The 20,364-nt window shown below is 47.8% G+C and overlaps 1 protein-coding gene across 1 annotated transcript; it reads left to right on the top strand.

The window, feature by feature from the left end:
- The first annotated feature begins 9,078 nt into the window (after positions 1–9,078).
- MFAP5 (microfibril associated protein 5) lies at positions 9,079–20,054 on the top strand. The gene is given in 10 exon segments (XM_058799912.1): positions 9,079–9,118; positions 9,121–9,291; positions 9,689–9,751; positions 12,429–12,476; positions 13,633–13,656; positions 15,892–15,927; positions 16,707–16,742; positions 17,510–17,597; positions 18,471–18,544; positions 19,132–20,054. Coding segments are annotated over 10 exon segments (699 nt in total). The 3' UTR covers positions 19,251–20,054.
- The last annotated feature ends 310 nt before the right edge of the window (positions 20,055–20,364 follow it).

The raw sequence follows: 20,364 nt of genomic DNA, 5'->3' as shown, positions 1-20,364 counted from the left end.
TGACTCAGTGCCACACCATGCCCTGCAGAATGTGAACCCCGGCTTGCAGGTGGGTCTGTCACCCATGTGCCTGACTCCATGTGGTTCATCAAACCGAACCCACCCATGTCTCGGCATAAACACAGCCCATTGCCCTACACACACGGGCCTCCCACGCCAGAGGCGGCCCTGCTCCCCATGTACAGCTCCATGCCCTGCTGCCCGTGGCACCGAGTGCCGAGCTGCTCCTCTGCCCCCGCGTTGGGGTGGGGACCAGCCCGGTGGGCACTGCCCGCCGCTGCTGCCGGCGCGGACACACTGAGGGGTCGGCGTGGGGAGGCTGTGGCTCCAGCGCGGGAGGGTCCAGCCCCAGGCTCGCCTCCGCTGCCCACCGCACCCGAGCGCGCACCCGCATCCTCCTCGCCCGGGTGCGGGCGGGGCGCTGCGGGCAGCGGCGGCGGCGCTGGCGGCGGCGGTGCCGAGGAGCCCGGCCCTGCCCGTGGCAGCCGGCTCGGCCGGCGGCGGCGGCGCGGTCTCTGCCGCCGGGCTGGCTGCCAGCGCCGCCGTGCCGCCAGCGGCAGCGCGGGCCGGCCTCGGAGCGCCCCGGGACGGCGGAGCGGCGTGAGGGCAGAGGGGCCGGGGCTGCGCGGGTGATGCTGCCCGGGTAGCGCCCTTCGGGGACCTCTGAACCCCTGCAGGGATTGACTGCGGTCGTGGGCTGGGGGGCCGGCCGGTGCCGAACGCACCGGCAAGGGGAGGGCGCGACTGCCCGTTTCCTATGCCAGGCAGTGGGAAGGGAGCCAGCAGGCTACTGCGGGGGGAAATAATTATTTTGCTGTAAATACTGGGACAAAATAACGGTGGTGTTTGCATATGGTGGAATAGAAGGAATGGGAACCCCTTCTTCCCAGCATCTGAGACGAGTCTCAGGCTCAGGGTACAATCTTGACAGAAGAAAAGGGCTTGCAGGGGCATTGAAAGACCTTTTCTGACAGACAGCAACCATTTGGGGACATAAGGGAGGAGTGCATGCATCTCATTGAATAGGTAACTTTGGAGAAGGTCAGAGGCTCCTGTTATCCTTATTCTGGGCACAGTTTGAGGACTGAGAGACACAAAGAAGCCCAGGCGGGCATAGTTGCACACAGAAACAAAGGGAAGGATGAATAGCAGCTGGTAAGCTTCAAAGACTGGTATATAACCAGCAGCTCCCAGTTCCACAAGACAGGAGTGCATTTCTCCCAACTGATTTGCAGTTCTGCTGCAGGGAAACAGAACGGTACTGAGGAGCTGGACAGAAGGGTGAATGTGCTTTCGATGGACACACTCATTTGAAAGGAAAACATTTTGTCTGTATCTCTCTTCTTCCAGTCCCTGTCGTCTGCCTGGCCCCTTCTCCAGCTGTTTTTCCCAGTCTGCATTTTTCCTTTACCATCCTGAGAAAGTTCCTGCCTGCCTGCCTTTGTTTCCTGCTCCTTTACCTCTTTTTGACTCCTGTTTTGCCCTTTTCTGTCTCCTTCCCCATTGTCTTTTGATGAATGTTGTTGCAGTGATGACTTTGGATTTCGTTGCCTGTTGGGAAGGATCTGATGCAACCACAGAATGGCTATATCTCGCAGGCACTTTGCTGCATTAAGTCTGATAAACATCTGCCCTCCGAGCTAAAGAGCTTCAGGCAGCAGGTTAAATGTCCTCGAGTTTATCCCAGTCGTGTTAGTGTTTTCCTCTTGTGTCCGGCAGTTCTGTCACCGGAGCTGACGAGAGCTGGCAATCTGAGGGTTGTCTTCTCTCATTCGTGGGGAGCAGTTTCTTCATTTTTCTTCACCTGGCTGATGCCCCCTCTCGCCGCTAGCAAGGGTGCTTACACACCCCGCTCCACTCCGCTCGCCTGCCTGGAGCCGATGGAGCCGATTAGGGGGCGGGCGCCTGCCTCTCCTGTTCTGGTCTCCCCTCGCAGGGTCCGGCGCCATGATGGGAGCCGTGCTCAGGAGGCTCCCTGCAGTGCCAGGGGACCCTTCCCCTTCCCTTCTCCTGCGCCAGGTGCTGAGGGAGGAGGGGCACAGAGGTGCCTCGCAGGGAGGCCAAAACTAGGTCAGTGTAGCTGGAAACGGCAGCTGGTGCGCTGCGATGGGGGGCGGAGAGCCAGCTGTAGCCAGAGGGGGATGAGGGGATGGCGAGAGGAGCGTGAGTGGATGGCGAGAGGGGGAAGGGTCTCTCCGCGAAGTTGTAGGGCGGGACAGCGTTCTCCGGGCTGCTCGCATGGCTGCCAGCACCCCCGCCCCGCTCCCCATCCCCGCCAGCCCCGCGGCCCCGGGTCCCGCCGAGCCCCTTCCCTTCCCAGCCCTGCGCCTGCGAGTGGGCAGGGGAGAGGGAGAGGAAGGGAGGGATGAAGGTAGTGCTGGAAACGGAGAGATGGAGGAAAAATCTGGGCAATGAATGAGGAACAGATGGAGAAATGTATAGTAAAAGAGAGAGAGAGAGAAAGAAGAGAAGCGTGAAAGGCAACAAACAATGACAACTCATGTTTCAGCAGCACTTGCAATTGGTTCAGTGGGGAGGAGGTCATCTGCATTCCTCGCAGTGCCCAGGCAAAAGGACGCATCCCCCTTGCCAAAATCCACAGGGCAATGAAGCCGCTGCAGCCAGACGCTGCAAGCTCCATCACCAGTAGCTTCGGCCGCATAGATGTACCTCGCTACTGCCCAGAGGTCATCCCGTTACCACCCTTCGGAGTGCAATGAAAACCCATTTCAGTACAGTTTGCAGCACGCTTTGTTTGACCTTTTGAGTGTTTCTACATCAACACTGCCTCCTCTGTTACAGCTCCAAAAAAATCCAGATTTCCAGAGTTGTGTCCTTTTGTCGTTGCTGTACAACCAAAGCCTTATCTTCTCTAGCTCCGACTTTCTCTCCTCCTCCCTTTCTCTATGTCGTTTCCATTTTCCCCGCCCGTCTCCCCTGCTGCCCAGTGCCAGCCTTGCCCCCACTGCCTGGTGCCTCCATCATTCCTGGGTTCACCAATCTCATCGGAGCCGTGCTGCCTGCAGAAACGCACGCTCTCCCAGCCATGCCCTCCCCATCCTCGTTTTCCAATCCCCCCTTCGTGTCTCCTCATCAGCCCCGTTACATCCTTCCTAGGCTGACGCTGGCAGCGAGTCTCCTCCCTTCTTCCCTCCCTCTCCCCTTCCTTCCTCATCCCTCCCCCTCCTCTCCCTGCAGTGTTTCCCAGCCCTCGCTGCAGTGCAATCCATCACTCCCAGCAAGGTCCTCACACCAGGGGAGGGGGAAGGCTGGCTCCCTGTGAGGCAAGAGTGGGTGGGCAGGGAGTGCAACTATCTCCTCCTTTGCTAGGAAGTGAGAAAAGCTCGCAGAATACAGACCCTCCTGGAATGGAGACCTCCCATCTGCTTCCAGCTATTTTATTTATTCCTTTACTTATTTAGTCTCTTTGTTTTCAAAGAAAAATATGTTTCTGCCAACATTCCAGTGAGGGCGATTGAAAGGAAACCAAGGAGACAGAGAGAACGCCAGAGTCAGAAAAGCTTGTTCAGATAGAAAAACCAGGAGACAGCACTTGTGGGGAGGGAAAAGGAAGAGAGAAAGAGGGAAAGAGAGAAACAGAGAAAGAGAGAGAGAGAAAGAAAGAAAGAGAGAGAGAGAAAGAGAGAGATAAAGAGGGAGAGAGAGAAAGAAAGAGAGAAAGAGAGAAAGAGAGAAAGAGAAGAAAGAAAGAAAGAAAGAAAGAAAGAAAGAAAGAAAGAAAGAAAGAAAGAAAGAAAGAAAGAAAGAAAGAAAGAAAGAAAGAAAGAAAGAAAGAAAGAAAGAAAGAAAGAAAGAAAGAAAGAAAGAAAGAAAGAAAGAAAGAAAGAAAGAAAGAAAGAAAGAAAGGCATATACAGAATCAGAGGAATAAATGCAGAAAGGGGGGGGGGGGGGGATGTGATTAGATGCAGGAGAAAGAAAACATAGCAAAAAAAAACCCCCAAGAATGAAATTGGAGAGAAATCTGAGATGGCAGACATGGCAAGAAAACTCAAGAGTAAATAATTGAAGGTTTTCTCATAAGAAGATACATATCAGGGCAGCTGCATTGATGGACTGAGGCAAGAAATCATTAGAATAGTACCAGAGTAGATTTTTCAGCTACCAGTGTTGCCCTTTTACAGGCATGTTGTGAAGGTGCTGTTGATGTTGATATATAGAATGGTCTATATTTGTTGCTGTTTTCATCTCTTTAAAGCTGAGGTGAGCTAAAGCAGTGCAGGCCTTTTACATGTACACATTTCACATCAGGACAGATTTTCATTAACATTGTTTGCCTTGACATCAGTCTGCTATTGAATAGAATAGTGACTACGCCCAGGGAAGGTCACAGGAAAATTCAGGTGACATGTTTGAAGTCAGCAGTACCTACAGGAAACACAGTGATTTATATCAATGTGGTTTCAGTAATTCCCGAAATCTTTGTTCAGATTCCTGTAATGTCAACTGTAGAATAAAGCACAAATGAATATTTAAGTCAGACTTTACAGTCCCTGTGAAGGTATAGGAAATGGAGGGATGTAAACCTGAAAGTGGTGCTTCCTAATTTCCCCACAATGTAAACCCTCATCAATTTGTCTGCTAACATATAACATCATTTGCATTTCTTCGACTTAGAACAATTTGTTCTTCTTTCTTAAATCCTTTCAGAAGCAGAGTGAGTGCTGTCAATGCTGACACAGAGAACTTCAACATATTCAGTTTGAATATTTTGGATGTGGCCAGTTTTAAAAAAGGCTTTGATAACAGATCTTTCATAAACATTACAGAATTTAAAGTAAATGGCTTTTAAAGTTGCCAACTTTGCCCCCTTCACCAATGATATTTAAAAGCTTAGAGGGTATGCTATTTTGAAATATAATTAATATAGTTTTGCTGGCTTTGGACTGTTAGGGTAGACAAAACCACTAAAATCTCTTCCACCATGCAGGACTACTAAATGACAATAAAATGGTACAAGAGGCTGGACTTTAAGACAGATACTGTATTGTTTGGAAAGCTCAGCTGTGAATTGATCTGTGCCAGAGCAGCTCTGTGAACCTGTCTGTGTCGGTGTAAGACACAGCTCTACTTCCCAGCAGTGACTTCTTCAGCCAGCTCTGGTTACTGCTCCAGGGCATGATTGCTGGGCTGCAACAGGAGGATTAATCCTGCTGGCTTTGCTCCAGGGTTTGTGATGTCCAGAAGAGATGGGAGAAGGGAAGGAAGAATCCATCGTGTCCTTGCTGGTGTTCTGCTTGTGTCTGCAGCCTCATCTGTGTATAAAATTGCACCAGTTGAATTAAATATGGTGTTTCTATGCGCTCCAGAGTCTGTATGGGGACACATAACTGAGCCTGCAGGAGGGATTTATATGTTTGTTAAGCTTAAAATGTTATGCATCCCCTGAGAGAACAGTTTTGGAAAAAGCTCCCTGAGAAAATCTGTATTTGAGCTCAGCTCCTTGGAGAAAGGAGAGGGTGGAGGAACAGGTGAAACAGCCAGGAAGAATCAACCCTGAGACAGTACAAAAGGATCAGAAAGGAAGGATGTTTGTGATAGTAAGAACTACAGAAAGAGCAGAGAAGGAAACGCCAAAGCACCACCAGTGAAGAAAGAAGGCCCTGACAACTTGCTATAACCACATTGGCCATGAGAAGCCTGAAGCACAGGGCCAAATCACCAACCAAAGAGCAAAGAGCTCACTGATTTCCTCTTCTTGTGCTCAGTTCTTCACAATGCCAAGCAGATTTGGAGTAGCTGAGAAGTATTAATTAGAATTTTATGGACTACCTTAGTGTATTTTGTGACTGCAAGACTACCTTCCCTCTAAGCACTGCCTTGTTGATTTGGAAATAAAGGGGTGAAGAATTCCTTATTTTTCTAGATGGGAAAACATGACTATGAGTAAAATAGAGACAAATTGTGTGTCTAGGCTCCTGTACTTGGCAGGGTTCACTCTTCCACAATGTGATGAGGATGTGAAGCTCCCAAAATTGAGGATAGATTGATCTGGCCTTTAACTCATGTCCCTACCCACTGATGACCTCAGCAACACCAGTGGAACAACTGCAGGATGGTGTCAGACCCCAGGTATTAAAGGAGCCCATCAGTAGTGAGGTCCCAAGAAAATTCCTTTCAGCCCCAATTCACATGACTACTGGAGCTGCATTATTGACACGATGCATTCACAGATCTCACAGCAGTTCATTAATTTCTTATCACTCAGATGTAACTTAATGCCCTGTTACCATGAGGATACAGGAAGGTCAGGGAAACCAAGAGGAGAGGTAAAAGTCTCCAAGACCTTTGCAAATAGCATGCCCCAGGATCACTTTGTCTGTTCAGATGCAGTAGTCTACAGGGTGAAATGCACCAGGAGATTTTAATTTCCAGGAAGGCTGATTTTGTATCTTATCCAAAATATGCTACCATTACTACAGCATCCCAGATAAACATAATGGGATCAGTACCAACTGGAAAGATAAGTTTTTGCTGAATCACTGTTGCTGCATCTGATCTTAGGTAAACAGCTACAGGCACTGGGGTCAGCACTTGAGGGAATATATGTATGGAAGTGTTTCCTCTATGAGTCACCCATGCCATTTACTGTGGCAAAGAGTTCTTTTTAGAGCAGTTCTTCCTGCCATACTGTGGCACTGATACCTTTAAACTTTTAGAAGAAAGAGTGCTTTACCTTGAGTCATCAGCTGTAGATTCCCCCAAGATACCCTGTGATGGAGGACAGCAGCATGCAAAGCAGAAAACAAGCAACATCAGTGAGAAGGGAACGTGCAGAAGTATGTGAAGTATTCGTCTCTCCCAGCCATGAAGGGCATCCAGCAATCTTTGTCAATGTCAAGCAATGGAGGGGAGGAAATCAAGATTATTTTCTATCACAAAAAACAAGTTGAACAGTTACTAATCCAGTAGGCTGAAAAAGAGGAGAGCTAAGAGGAGATGCTTCATACACGATGAAGGCCTGCAGATGCAGTGCCACATCTCTTGGAGAATGGGCTTGGACTTCAAGAGAAAAAGGGGTGTTCAATTGACGGTGTGCTGCGGCTCCCTCCGGTGTCCACCGCGAGCAAGAGCAGCAGGACACCTCCAGCTATTTCTCTGCGGCTCGTCTGGTATGTAAAATACTGAACAGCTTCCAGCCAACAATTCCATCACCAGCAGCATCGCCCCAATCTGCACCAAGCTCTCCAAATGGAGGGGTTCTGCTAGCACAAGGGATCTACCCCCACCAAGCAGCTGAGGGAGAATATCTTCCACTCTCAGAGAAAAAAATTAAAGCTCAAAAGCAATCAGCAGAAACCTGATCCAGTACTGGCCGTGGATCCGGTGCTCTGTGGGAGATGGTGGCACATCAACATATTGGTAGGTGAGAACATTTGGCATCAATGAAAATTTCCAAATAAATGTGCTGAAAACTCACCAGGCCTTCAGGATGTTTTAGTTAGCCTCTTAAGCAGTAACAGCTCAAATGACAACACAGAGGCACAGAGAAAAACAAAAGCCAAACCAAGGTGTATGGAAAATTGTCCAAACATACTGCTATGTGGACTTCCAGAACTGCTGTGTGGTTATAACTTCTGTCATATCCTTCTGTTTGTTTAACAACCTCTTGAGCATTTCCAATGGACTCAGTTTTAGCTGGTCCCTGAAAGTGGGAATGGTGGTGTCTTGCTCCAGTGAAAGAGAGGAATGGTGTTTGGGTTCAGAGGGCTGCCCCGGTGAGCAGGGAAATGCTTAGCTTTCCCCAGCCCCTCTGCACCTCTTCTGGTGTGGTCCACCATCCGTGCATCCTCCAGGAGTCTTGGGAGGACCACAAATAAGAAGGAACGGTCATTTTCCTCTTGAGCACTGCCAAAAACAGTGTTCAGCCACCCTCAGGTAAGAAGCGGTGGCTTCAGTTGTGTCAGGTGTGGGCAACATGGGTCTGGCATGGCAAGGAGGATATAGTGAGCATTTCCTTAGTAACTGTGTATAAGGCATTGTAGGCATTTTATTTTCAGCTTGCAATTAGTTGAGAAAAATGGGGATACCAAGCTACCAGGATGAGGCTTAGGGGACACAGCTTTCCCTTACAAGGTTTCTGTCTCTCATTGCTGTATGAGATAGGGAATTGGGGGTATTTCCTAGCCTTCTCCTTGACTCCAGGACTGAGATTGTGTCTTAAAGCTCACCCAGTGCCTCCTCAAACCCAGCAGAGTTGTTACAGAAGCAGTAAAGGGAAAAGAAGGCAGTGAAAGCAACAGAAGGAGGTCAGATCCAAGGGCTGTTGGAGGAAGGGTTAGGGGAGACTGGCTATTCCAGTGGGACTTGTGGGGCTTGCCCCTTCGTCAATCATAAAATGCACCGTGCTTGGAGGCACAGGGGAGCCAGGAGGATGGCAGTGAAGGTCAGGTCTCATTCATCGTCTTCCTTCTCCGTTTGTGTCTCTCTCATTTTCCTAATTTTTTTTTTTTTTTTTTTTTGCCTGCCTGCCTTTCTCGGGCCAGAACGGCAGCGGCGCTGCAGGACGGGCCCCGTGGCCGGTACCTGTTCCCGTTCCTTGTGCTCCCTGCCCGCCCCGAGCCTGGCGCAGTAGGAAGCCCAGTCCCTCCATCCCGCCGGGAAGCGCCAGCGAGGCAGCGGGGCGATGTCCCCGCTGTCGCTGCCCTCCGGTGGCCCCTGCCAGCCCGCCTGCCCCCGCCACCGGCCCCGCCACCGGCCCTGCTCGGTGCCGCGGCGCGGGGAGAACCCGGGCGCGTCCTGCGGGAGAACGGGATGCGGGCTCCGCATGTCCCTGTGCCACAGGCAGCCAGGGAAACGGGGAAGGGGACCGGAGCGCTGGGTGGGGACTGGCAGCAGCTGAGTCGGGAAACGTGGCTGGAGGTAGCGGCCTGAGGAGAAGCCGGGCTGCACAGAAGGGCAGGGCGAAACGGGACACCAGAGTGCAACGCAGACCCAGGAATCCATCCCTGGTGCTGGGCCATCCTGGGGGAATGGGAGGAGCCCCTTCGGAGGACAATAAACTCTGGAATGAGGGTGTGGGCTGCTGCTCCTCGCTCCCCCCCCTCATTCCACATGCATGATGATACCATATCCCTCCATCTCGCTGGCTTCTTGGGGTTTTTTTTCTTTTTTTTTCTCTTTTCCCAGAAATTGTATTTTGAAGACAACGAAAAGGAGAACGTGTTCTGGGTGTGGCTGCATGTGATTTACCCAATAGCCAAACTGGGGGGGCGCCGAAGGGGAAAAGCAGAGCCTCTGCTGCTGAAGGGAGTGGAAGCTGAGGGCTGCAGTAAGTGATGGGGACCCTGTCTTTTCTTTCAGTGCTCCTCGAAATAACTGAAGAGTAGAAGAGAATGGAGGGAGAGAACGTGGGGGAAACTTTCCGTTGCATGCTGAGGGTGTGGTGTGTGTGGAGCAGGGCTTAGCCATCCAAATGGGAAAAGAGATGGGGACTCGAGAAAGGAGGTGGAAAAGGGAAGCAAAGCAGGTGGTGTTATAAGTTCAGTCTAGAATGTTTCAGAAATAACTGGGATACTGGCCACATAAGGAGGGAGACAGGAGGGAGGCTGGGAAGACCAAATGGTCTTGAGAAGAAAATGGATACAAGCAGCAAAGTTTCTGAAGTATAGGGAAGGGTATACCAGTTCCTCTTTTAGCTTTCCTCTGTTCTCTCCTGCACTACACAGGGATGAAGACCTCTGGAACCCGTATACTGTTTTGTGTCTTAACACTCTTCTTGTCCCCAGCTGGTGAGTCCTTATGCCCTGGGGAAAGATTTCTTCCCCACCTGGGCCCCGCTGAGTTTCCTACACAGAATAATGTGCAATGATCTAACGACAAAGGCAAAGATATGTAGAGGGGTGGAGAAGGGGGAAGGACTGAACAGGAAAGGCAAGGTGAATATGGGATTGTAAGGAGAAATTTAGGAACTGGAAACAGTTTCCCATCTGTGACACTCTCCAGAAAGTACTGGGAGTCACAAGAGACAAAGGTCCACAGCTTCTACTCTAGGTATGTTACAGTAAGCAAAACATCCAGATCAAACTGAGAAAGAGAGATAGGTGTGCTTTGTGCTTACTGCTTTACCACCTGTGTATGCCTGATCTGCAGGGCATTTCCCAGTGCTCTGCAAAATTTGTTCTGTCACAGTTGTGACATGTTTGCTGTCACTAGCAGTTCCTGCTGGAATGACCTCATTCCAAGCCACTCAGCTGCTGGGAGGTTTTGTAGTATTTGTACAGCTGTTTTGAGAAACCTCACCTCTGTAGTTCAGACCGTTTTCTGCTTTTGGTGGTGGTGGTGGTTGTTACTCTGTTTTGTGTCTCCATTACTTTGTTTGCTTGGAGATACTTTGGCAAAAATTCAGATCAGTTTTTTTTTTTAAAGCACAACAACAACAACAACAACAAAGAATAAAACAAGAGGGTAGCATCAGACATTATAGTCAGAAGACTCAGGACAGATAGTGAAAGATTAATTTCAGTGAATGGGCAAAGCCTTGTCCAGGAAAGACCGTACGTATCACTTTCAAACTAGGTTATTCTAATACCCTCCTTGATCCTGATTCTGCTCCAAATAGCACTTTTTCCTTTAAAGGTGCTCCATAAACAATGTCATGTTTATGACTGTGAAGCAGGGAGGTGAGGCATCCAAGAGATGAGCTTATAGGTGGGCTACAATTTGAAACATGAAAAAAAAGGCAGTGGTTTTTATTGTACATGAAGAAAGCCCGAAAGGAATATTTCTTACTTTTGAGTATTTTGTTTTAGCACTTCTCTTTGGGTTTGTTTGTCTTAACTTAGAAAATAACAGGAATCACCAGCTGGTCTCTCATTGTTTCTTTTGATTTTGGATAAGTTACAAATTTGGTGGGTTAAGGTTGTAGTTCTAGATCTCAAGGATGAATTTACTGCAGCTTGGATAAGAAAGTCCAGTTGTTTATAAGGCTTGTTTATTGGGTACCATAGTAATTATAAATTGAAGTGATTGAAGGTGGATAAGAAAATCAACCTTTTTGTCCTTGCCTGGTGTGCAGAGATTTCACTTCACTTATGTCCTTTTGTTTTGGAGTTGGATTGGTTTTCTATTCAACCCCTAGGGGGAAACAAGATTTGTAATAGCTGACTTTTCAAAGTTAGGAAAAGGGGAAGAGCCACCCTGTCTTTTCTACACATCTCTTCAAATCCAGCACTGCTGGCTTCTGCAATGGTTTCAGGATTTTCATCCTTCCTTTTGCATCAGTAACAAATGAGAAGGTGCTCAACACCATTTTCTTTCCCACTTGTTACAATTGAGAGATTATCCAGAACAGGGAATTTTTGGGCTGTATTAGATTGTATTCTGAAGTTATTATGCATGTCTGGCCCTCCCTGGGTTAATCGCCAGCAGCTGGCAGCTGGGTGGGGAACAGAATATCAGGGTCCAGCAACTCCTGTAATGCTGTAGAGCAGGATTATGTAGGGGTCCCAAGAGACCCTCTGTGGCCTGCAAGTAACTGCCCTTGGAATGTGGAAGAGCTATGACAAAAACTCCAGACCTGATAGTTTTACCCACACAGTGCTCCCTCCCATTAAGAGCAGAAAGCTGCAGGCTGAGGCCGCAGGATGTAGTGGGATGTGCTGGTTTTTGGGCTGGTCATGCACACATTCCTGCAGTGCCCCAGATCACTGGCTTTTTCCTGCCAACTCCTTCCTTCATCCCACCCCAGTTATGCAGACATTTCCCTCGTCTGTGGCTAGCAGGAAATATTTTCCTATTCCTGGCTGCTCTAAGGAAGCTGCTCTGTCACCCTTTATATTTAAACAAACAAACAGTCTAGCCCAGCTTCAGTTCCTTCCATGTAGTATGCACAGCCAAGCCTTCATCATTCGTCTTCTCCGGTTCACCCAGAGGCTGAGAGGGGAAAGATTGTCTGCTCTGTGCTCCATACCCAGGCTGGATGATTTGCCTAAGGAGCTACAAAACCTGCAGTCTGCTTTTTACTGTACCAATGACTCAACCCGTGCCCCCAAGTGAATAATTTCCATGACTCAGTTTCCTCTTTTATAAAATAGAGATAGGGATTTTGCTCAGCCTCCAGAGCAGGGAGGCCACATTGATTTTTTTTTTTTTTTTTTCAAAATGCATCAAATGAGGTTTCAGAAGGGCAAAGTCTGGTAGCAAGCAGATCTGGAGGTATTTACTAACTTGTCCCTGTGCCTAGCCATTGCCCCTGGTGGAAGCAGCAGGGATAGGATCAGGACCTGCTGTATCCACGAGCCTTTAAACAGCAAACACAGCTAGCAGTGGAGGCTGAGGCTGAGTAGAGAGCATTGCTCCCTTCAGCAGAGGGCAGTGGTGTCTCCTGGATAGATAAACATTAAAATTTCACAAAACCTGCAGACTATAAAAATCTGTCTTTTGTTATGCCCCTCTCTTCTCTTGCAGACTGGTTTCCATGGATGGTCAATGGGCAAGAACCAGAAACTGCTACTGGTAAGTATTACAGGCATGTTAATGTGCTGAAGATTGCTCATGTGACCCACTTGTCCTGTGGAGTTACAGCCTGTTTACTAGAAAATACTGTTTTCTGTTTCTTTGTCTCTGATATTGCAAGCTTACTTTTCAGTGAAGATTAAATAAGTTCCCCAAGGCATGATGCTTGGTGTTACATGCTCTATACAAATAATTCTTTAGTGCAGGGGTCCTGAACACTTAGCTGAAGGGTACAAAGTTATGTTCACAGTCAAGGGTTGTAGGAGGTCCACAAAAGCTGGTACATCTTCAACCATGAGATGCTTGGGGAACTCTACTGCTGCTCAGAAAAATCCTAAGGAGAATGGTGCACAAATGGCATGATGCTTTAGTAGTGAGGCCATTGGGAAAGGATATTGACTGATCTTCTTACTGGCTGTGTTGTTGGGGGTGAATTGATTTATCCTTCTGGACCTTAATCCGTTTTTGCCATATGGTAAGATAAGATGAATGTACATTTGCATCATGCTTCAGCACCCAAAAGGACCACAAGGGCTTGTCTTTTCTTCAAACCTGAAGCCCCTGGCTAAGCCTGCAGCCATCTCCCAGCTATGATCCTATGATATGTAATATCTGCAGTTTCCCAGAAAACTATTCAGAACCCAGGTCAAAACATGTCCTCCAAGCATCCTTTCCTTCATGCTTTACCTCTCTACCTCAGCTTTGCCATCAATTGCTTTTCAAAGAAACTCATCCACTGATGAATTTCTGCAGTCAAGGCTAAGTTTTGGGGTTGCCTCCCTCCTTCTGTGCCATGGGTGCCCTCAGCTGTCTGTCCCTAGTGCTGCAAGACCCCTCAGCACCTCCATTTCAGAAGTCTTTCTTTCCCATCAAGTTGCCAACAGCAGCCATATCTGAGAAGTCAAGATATGCCTCCAAAATACAGAGGGTTGATACAACATGTGCACTAAGAAATCCAGTCCCAGTCTAGCCACCAGAAAGGGGAGTGGATACGGGCAGGTTGGGGGTACTGTGTTTGATTATGTGTTTGCTGGGTTGGATCCCACTGTGTCATGAGCCTGTGATGGCAGGAGAGGTAATTCAAGCTGGCCCTGGCTGGCTGTGTAAGGGACCATAAAGTAAAGAAAAGCTTTTTCAAGGATATTCTCTTTTCCAGGTGGAGTTCCCCCTGACAGCTCTGGTAAGCTGCAATCTCTTGGCATCTTCATGCTTCTTTTTCCCTTTTCACCACTGCTGCCTAGGCAGCCACAGAAATTACCCATTATGCCCAGAAACTCCTCATCCCACTTCTGAGTTGTGGCAGCATTCTTCCAGCACTTATGGCTGTCTGGGAGCCCTTTTTGTGCTCCACACAGGGAGATGAATTTAGGGTAACTTAATGGTCTGTTCTCCAAGGAAATGCCAATCTCACTTTATGTACCTGGGCTCCCTGAAGAGGTTTCCACTGCAGGAAGCCATGAAATTTAAAGCTCACACATCCTTGGCTTCCAGAGAAGGTGGCAGGAACAAACAGACTAAATGATGAGGGTGAGAAATTGGACAGGTTCAAACTGGGACACAGGCTGTGTGTGTGTCTCTCCTGACTGGTAGCAGATGTGCTTCAGTTCTCAGGAGACAGAGGTGCCAAAAATCTCCTGAAAGTAGTAGAGCAAACCCTGAGCATTGTTGGAGTGGGGAAGTGGAAATTCTGTTCTTTCAGTACTGTCTGCCCCACCGTGCCTGCAGCTGTGTCACAGGGGGGCAGCTAAATGTCTGTGAAGGGACAGGTAGATGGAGCACTTGGAAGACAAGCACTTAGAGCATGCAGTGCGTGTCCTTAGAGAGTGGAGATGGCCCCAGGAGATGGACACAGAGCTGATGGCAGTGTAGGTAATTCCAGCAATGGGCAATGGAGGAAAAGAGAGGCTCAAGAAGGAGCCTCCCCACTTTTTCCAACCCCACTCTGAGTTCAAATCTGTCACCACTGGCCTTGGGGATGGTTTCTCTGTCTGCTGGAGCAGTGTTTCAGACACATCCCTCTGAGGTGGTGAAGACCAAGCTGGGCAGGGAGAGGGAGAACACATGAGGTCGATGCTATGGCTCAGAGAGAGGCAGCTGTGCATGGCTGTTTCTGGGGAGTGTGCTCTGAGTGTGTGGGAACTCATCTGAGAGTGGTGTCTTGTTCTCTAGAGCATCAGCTCCACAGTTTGTCCTCTGCCCTGACTCTGCTCATCAGCTGGCTGCAGTATTTGTTGTGGGTCAGACTGCCATGAGACTGAGTCAAGAGGCCAGCTGGACATGTAATTAGGATAATTGAAAACTGCAGATGAGTCAAGGGGCTACTTAGGAATATAATTAAGACAGTAAAAGACTGCATATTTTGGTTAAGATCTTAAATAAGTTAAATAGTTAAGTTAGAAATGTAGCTAGCAAGAATCATGTACCCTAGTTAAAGTGTGACAAAGATATCCAGAAGTAAAGCTAGGAGTGAGAGGGGATAGACAGAGTACTGTAGAAGGGCAGAAACCATAAAAATAACTGGCCTCTAAGAATAATCAAACAAGAAGGGCTTGGACCGTGACCAGCAGGTGAAAACGTCCTGCCAACCAGACATAGGTGAGGAGTTCACCATGAGGAAGGTGGCTTTCTTCCTCCCAAATGCCCACTCCCTTATTTCAAAATCCCACTGACCAAATTAAGAGGATACAATTGCCCAGCTGTGATAGATATTCAGCTAATTATAATATGAAATGGGCAGGTAATGATTATGTATCAGGCATCCATAGAAACCACGTGAATATATAAAACCTTTCTTAGATAAATAGAGAACAAGAGTCTGTGACTCCTCCTTGCACGTGCCTTTAGAAATTATACCACATGTAATAAATACCCTTCTTTTCAACTTTAAGTAGTTGAAGAGTCGTTTCTCCATGCTTCAAGACAACACTGAAGAGGAAAGTGGAAGCACAATTTTGTATCTACAAGATGTATGACCTTTGTGGTTGGGATGGGAGGTGAAGCAGCTGTGTTCAGCATATGAGGCCTGACAGTCTGTAGGAAGGTAGATAGGACTTAGTGTCCAGACCAAACTGGTGGTGACTGACCTACATCTAAAGAGTAAAAGAGTAAAAGTGAAGCCTTTACTGCAAACTTGGGCTTCAAAATGCTTACCCAAAACTCTTCACAATGGATGTGCCATTGGGACCCATCTTTGCTCTGCAGCATCCTGTCAGCTCTAGCACATCCAGCATATTTGCAGGGAAAGCCTGCAGGTACTCTGACAAATCAGATAATAACAACACCACAGTCAGCATTGCCTATGAACCAGATGTGAGATGGCTGCTAGTCAGGACTGGTAAGACATCAGCAGAGCACTGGCAGGAGGAAAGAGACTGTAAGCTCAAATTAAGATCTTCTAGTACATCTCTTTTTCCAGGTGCAGCTGCCACACCACCTGTGCCTCTTCCTCCTGGTGAGTTTATTCTCAGTTTGCAGCCGCATGTTGTGGACCCTCCTCCCTCTCCTCACACAGTCCCTTACACACCTGGAATCTGCCTTCTCTGACTGCCCCTAAGCCCCACACTGAAAAGATTCATTCTCTTTAACACACATGTTTTGTTAATGTTTCTGGCTAACACTGTGGCACCTGAGCAGAAGCAGAAGTCCTCTGTAATTGCTCATAAGAACTTGCCCCTGGCAGTCAGTTCTCTGAATTCCTTTCCGGTTTGTTACTGGGTAAATTATAAAATGTACTGGTTTGCTGTGGTACAGAGGGGTTATTTTATCAGAGGGAGTAACAAACCTGTCTCTTTTTGACCCCTTGTCATGGACATTAAAGAGCCAGTGGTGTTGGGATGCTGTTTCTTAAAGGTGTGTGTCACTGTTCCTTATGAAGGGCAGTCACAAAGTCCTTCACCTCTTGACTCCATAAAGGGTAACTGCAGCAGCTAAAGAAATTTACCTGGCCTTTTTAAGTCAGAATGTCCATACACTGTAATTTTCAACAGTAGTGGTAATGCTTTATGGGAAAGATTAAGCAAATTTTTAGCATTGTTGACTGCATAGCTGGCACTAGACTCAGATTGGATTTTTACTTTATGGTTTCATGTCAGTAACAATGAAATCTCTTTCCACATTATAAGTTACAATAGAAGGCTCTTAAAAGAGTTTTCCAGATATATGTTTTGATTAAACTGCTTCCTAGGAAGGAATTATGGTCAATAACTAACTTTGCTACCCTCTGTCTTCCAGTTCAGTCTGACAGCGAAACAGCCACGGCTTCATCAGGTATGTTTTAAGTTTGCTGCCTGCACCCTCTCCCAGACCCACTTTCACCCACCCTGTTAGCTCTCCAGAGAGGTTCTGGCTGGGCACACAGCTCTGTCTCCTGGAAAATTGCTTTAAATTGTTCCTTGAGTTAGAAGTACTGGAGAATGATGGTAGTGAAAGCTGAAGCCTTCTCCTGGATGCCATACCTGGAAAGGGAGGAGCTGGCAGATCAGCAGACCAGATAAAATGGATCAATATTGTGTCAGTGCCAGTGGCCAAGACCTGGCATTTCAGAATGATGTGCAAGAAAATCCATTGTATTGGACAGTAGTAGAAGAACTGTAGTAGAAAATCCATTGTAGTTAGTTACAGGGTTGATTGTCTGGAAAACTAGGAGCTAGATTTGCGTCCTGAAATGGGATAATTGCACATCTATTAGAACCCATGTCTTAAATATGCAACTAAAATTTACATTTTGTTTATCTGTGTCTGTCCCCTTTACAACATGTGCCTTCTGTATTCTGGGTGTCCAGTGGGCTTGGTTTGCATTTCACTCAACTTTCCCTTCCTTTTGTCTTGTGGGGCAAGGGGATCAGAAATGGCTGCACTATTTTCCTCTTCTTTAAACCAGCCCCATCTCTCACAGGAGAGTGACAATAGAGGCTGGGGTCCTCCCCTAGAAGCCTGGAGGACTGTACCTAGTGATGAGGTGGTATCTGTGCCTGAATGAGTGCACCTGGCCATGATGCTGGGTTGCAGCTCCGTGTTTGTGTGTGTGTTCTCAGACTGCCGTGAGGAAAAGTTCCCCTGCACACGCCTGTACTCTGTTCACAAGCCAGTAAAGCAGTGTATCAGCTACCTCTGTGTTACAAGGTAAGAAACCAGCAGTCCCTAAGAAAAGCACGCGAAACTGCTCAGAAATGGTAGGCCTAGTTCAGCAATTGTTCCTTTTGAAGACTAGAGGTTTTCTCTGGGAACCTATTGGTGAGATGAATCCTATCCCCAGAGCTTTCTTTTAGGATAATTATTTAAAACAGCACAATGGCTACAGTCTGTGCAGCACTAAGGAGCTGTAATGTGCCCCATATTGTAATATTTAAGGTATTTGGTCATTTATAGGTCCATGAAAATGATCAGAGGTATGGAACACCTCTCCTACAGACAGACTGAGAGACCTGGGATTATTCAGCTTGGAGAAGAGAAGGCTCCAGGGAGAACCCATTGCAGCCTGCAGTACCTAAAGGGAGCTTATTAAACAGAGAGAGAGCAACGTTTTACATGGGAAAATAGTGATAAGACAAAGGGGAATAGTTTTAAACTGAAAGAAGAGAGATTTAGATTTGTTGTCAGGAAGAAATTCTTTACTCAGAGGATGGTGAGGCACCACTGGCACAGATTGCCCAGGGAAGTTGTCAATGCCCCATCTTTGGGAGTGTTCAAGGCAGGGACTGATGTGGGGCCTTGAGCAACCTGACCCAGTGGGTGGCATTCCTGCCCAAGAAAGTGAGTTTGGAACTAGGTGATTTTCAATGTCCCTTCCAACTCAAGCCTTCCTATGATTCAAAGATTTCATTAAGTCTTTACAAAGATTACTTTCCTATTGAGCAGCCTTATTCTTGGCTAAGAAATAAAAACATAATTAGGATTTTCCTGCTCACTAGTGAATATACATGTTTATTCCCTGTTCCCCTCTTTTGTTTCTTTGTGTCCCTGTGCCTTCCTTTGCTGATCCCGGCAATTCCGCAGTGTGCGTCGCATGTACGTAATAAACAAGGAGGTGTGCACTCGCATTATCTGCAAGGAGAACGAGGTCATGCAAGGTGAGTGGGATCACAGGCTAGCTAGAAGGACACCTGCAGCCATCTGATAGAGTCTCCAAGCTAACTAGTTGGCTTAGACCTTGATCCACATGCAATATCTTCCCTAGACTTTGAAAGAGCTCTGATGCAATGCAGTCTTGGACATAATACACATGCCATGATAAAAAAACTGGGAAGTAGATACTGTGGTACTAAAAAATATGATAGCTCTCTATTCCTCGATCTTGATCATGGTCTAGTAGTCCTAGACACACCCTTACTCAAAGTTGCACTCTTTTGAGGTTAAAGAGTAAATCTCAGTATTTCTGTTCATGAATAGAAGCAGGATCCAGTCGAGATTTTTTATGCAATCTTTGTTGCAGCAAAATACAAGTGGTTTTAACATGTAATGTATATGCATAAAGCCAGAAGGAAATTCATAAAAGCCTAAGGACTTGCTTTGCTTGCCTCATGTATTTGGGGATTGAGCAGTTTCAACAGCCTCTGTAGATGCAGTGAAGGATGTGCCTCTAACTATTCTGCTGGAGAAGAACTGGAAGGAAGCTTTGATTATCTGTCAACCTGTGTGTGTGTGTGCTTGCCTTCAGATGAGATCTGCCGCCAGCTGGCTGGCCTTCCTCCTCGACGCCTCCGCCGCTCCGGGCAGCCCCTGCCTCTCCCTTGCAGACAGCTCCTGGAGCAGCAGCGCAGGCCTGATGCTCTGTGAGCACCAACTGTAGGAGAGGAGAAGGAAGAGAGAGAAGAGAAGGCATTATCCACTACCTATAGTTCAAGACAGTGCTTCTTTTTTGTGATTCCCCCATTATTTCCTTGCTTCTGTGCCTTCTTCTACATCCTCTTCTTCAGGTGCTGCAGGGCACAGAGAACCCTCTCTGCCAATCTGTCATGGTAGCTGTTGTCATCTTTATAATCTATTACTAGGACAGGGGACTCTCCCCTCTTTTCTCTCACACTCTGCCTGGCAGGCTGTGAGCTGCTCATTTCCCAGAGGTCCTTATAAATGTGCTGCACCTTCTCTTGCTTTGCCCCTGGAGAGACCCAGAAATGGGGACAGGATGAAGTCCTCCCAATGGTACAGATGCCTTAAGCTACATCTCATCTCACCTTCATGCCCTAGGACTCCTGCCCTAAATTTCTTGCCTGGCATCAGCAGGAGCTCAGATGTGGTTGGTCAGCCTAAGCCTCTCAGATTCTTCCAAGCCACTGAGTTTGTTGTGTGATAGCACATTCTCCTCCTTGTGTCTGCTGGCCTCAGGGAAGTGACACAACTGGGGGATGAGCTATGAGCTGTCCTGAACCCAAGGCACCCCTCACTGGGTGGCAACAGATCATTTATAACTACCTCTGGGAAGTTTTTGTCTCAAGCCCATTACCTCCCTCACACACATCTCCTACCAAAAGGAAAAAATCTGGATTTAGTATGGCATTATGTTTTTCTCAAAAAGATTATGTTGGATCAGAGTGCTGCATCTCCTCTCCTCTCCTCTCCTCTCCTCTCCTCTCCTCTCCTCTCCTCTCCTCTCCTCTCCTCTCCTCTCCTCTCCTCTCCTCTCCTCTCCTCTCCTCTCCTCTCCTCTCCTCTCCTCTCCTCTCCTCTCCTCTCCTCTCCTCTCCTCTCCTCTCCTCTCCTCTCCTCTCCTCTCCTCTCCTCTCCTCTCCTCTCCTCTCCTCTCCTCTCCTCTCCTCTCCTCTCCTCTCCTCCCTCCCTTCCCACTGAAGCCATCTCTTGATGCCCATTCCAGGCAAGTTTCAGGGAGCAGTAATTACAGCTGCCTCCACTCCTAAGCCCAAGAAAGCCCATGAAGAACCTGTGTGACCTG

The sequence above is a fragment of the Ammospiza caudacuta genome, chromosome 2 (genome assembly GCF_027887145.1).
Source record: "Ammospiza caudacuta isolate bAmmCau1 chromosome 2, bAmmCau1.pri, whole genome shotgun sequence".
Classification (NCBI taxonomy): Eukaryota; Metazoa; Chordata; class Aves; order Passeriformes; family Passerellidae; genus Ammospiza; species Ammospiza caudacuta.
The sequence above is the reverse complement of the archived record's forward strand: the minus strand, read 5'-3'. Positions and strand labels throughout refer to the sequence as shown.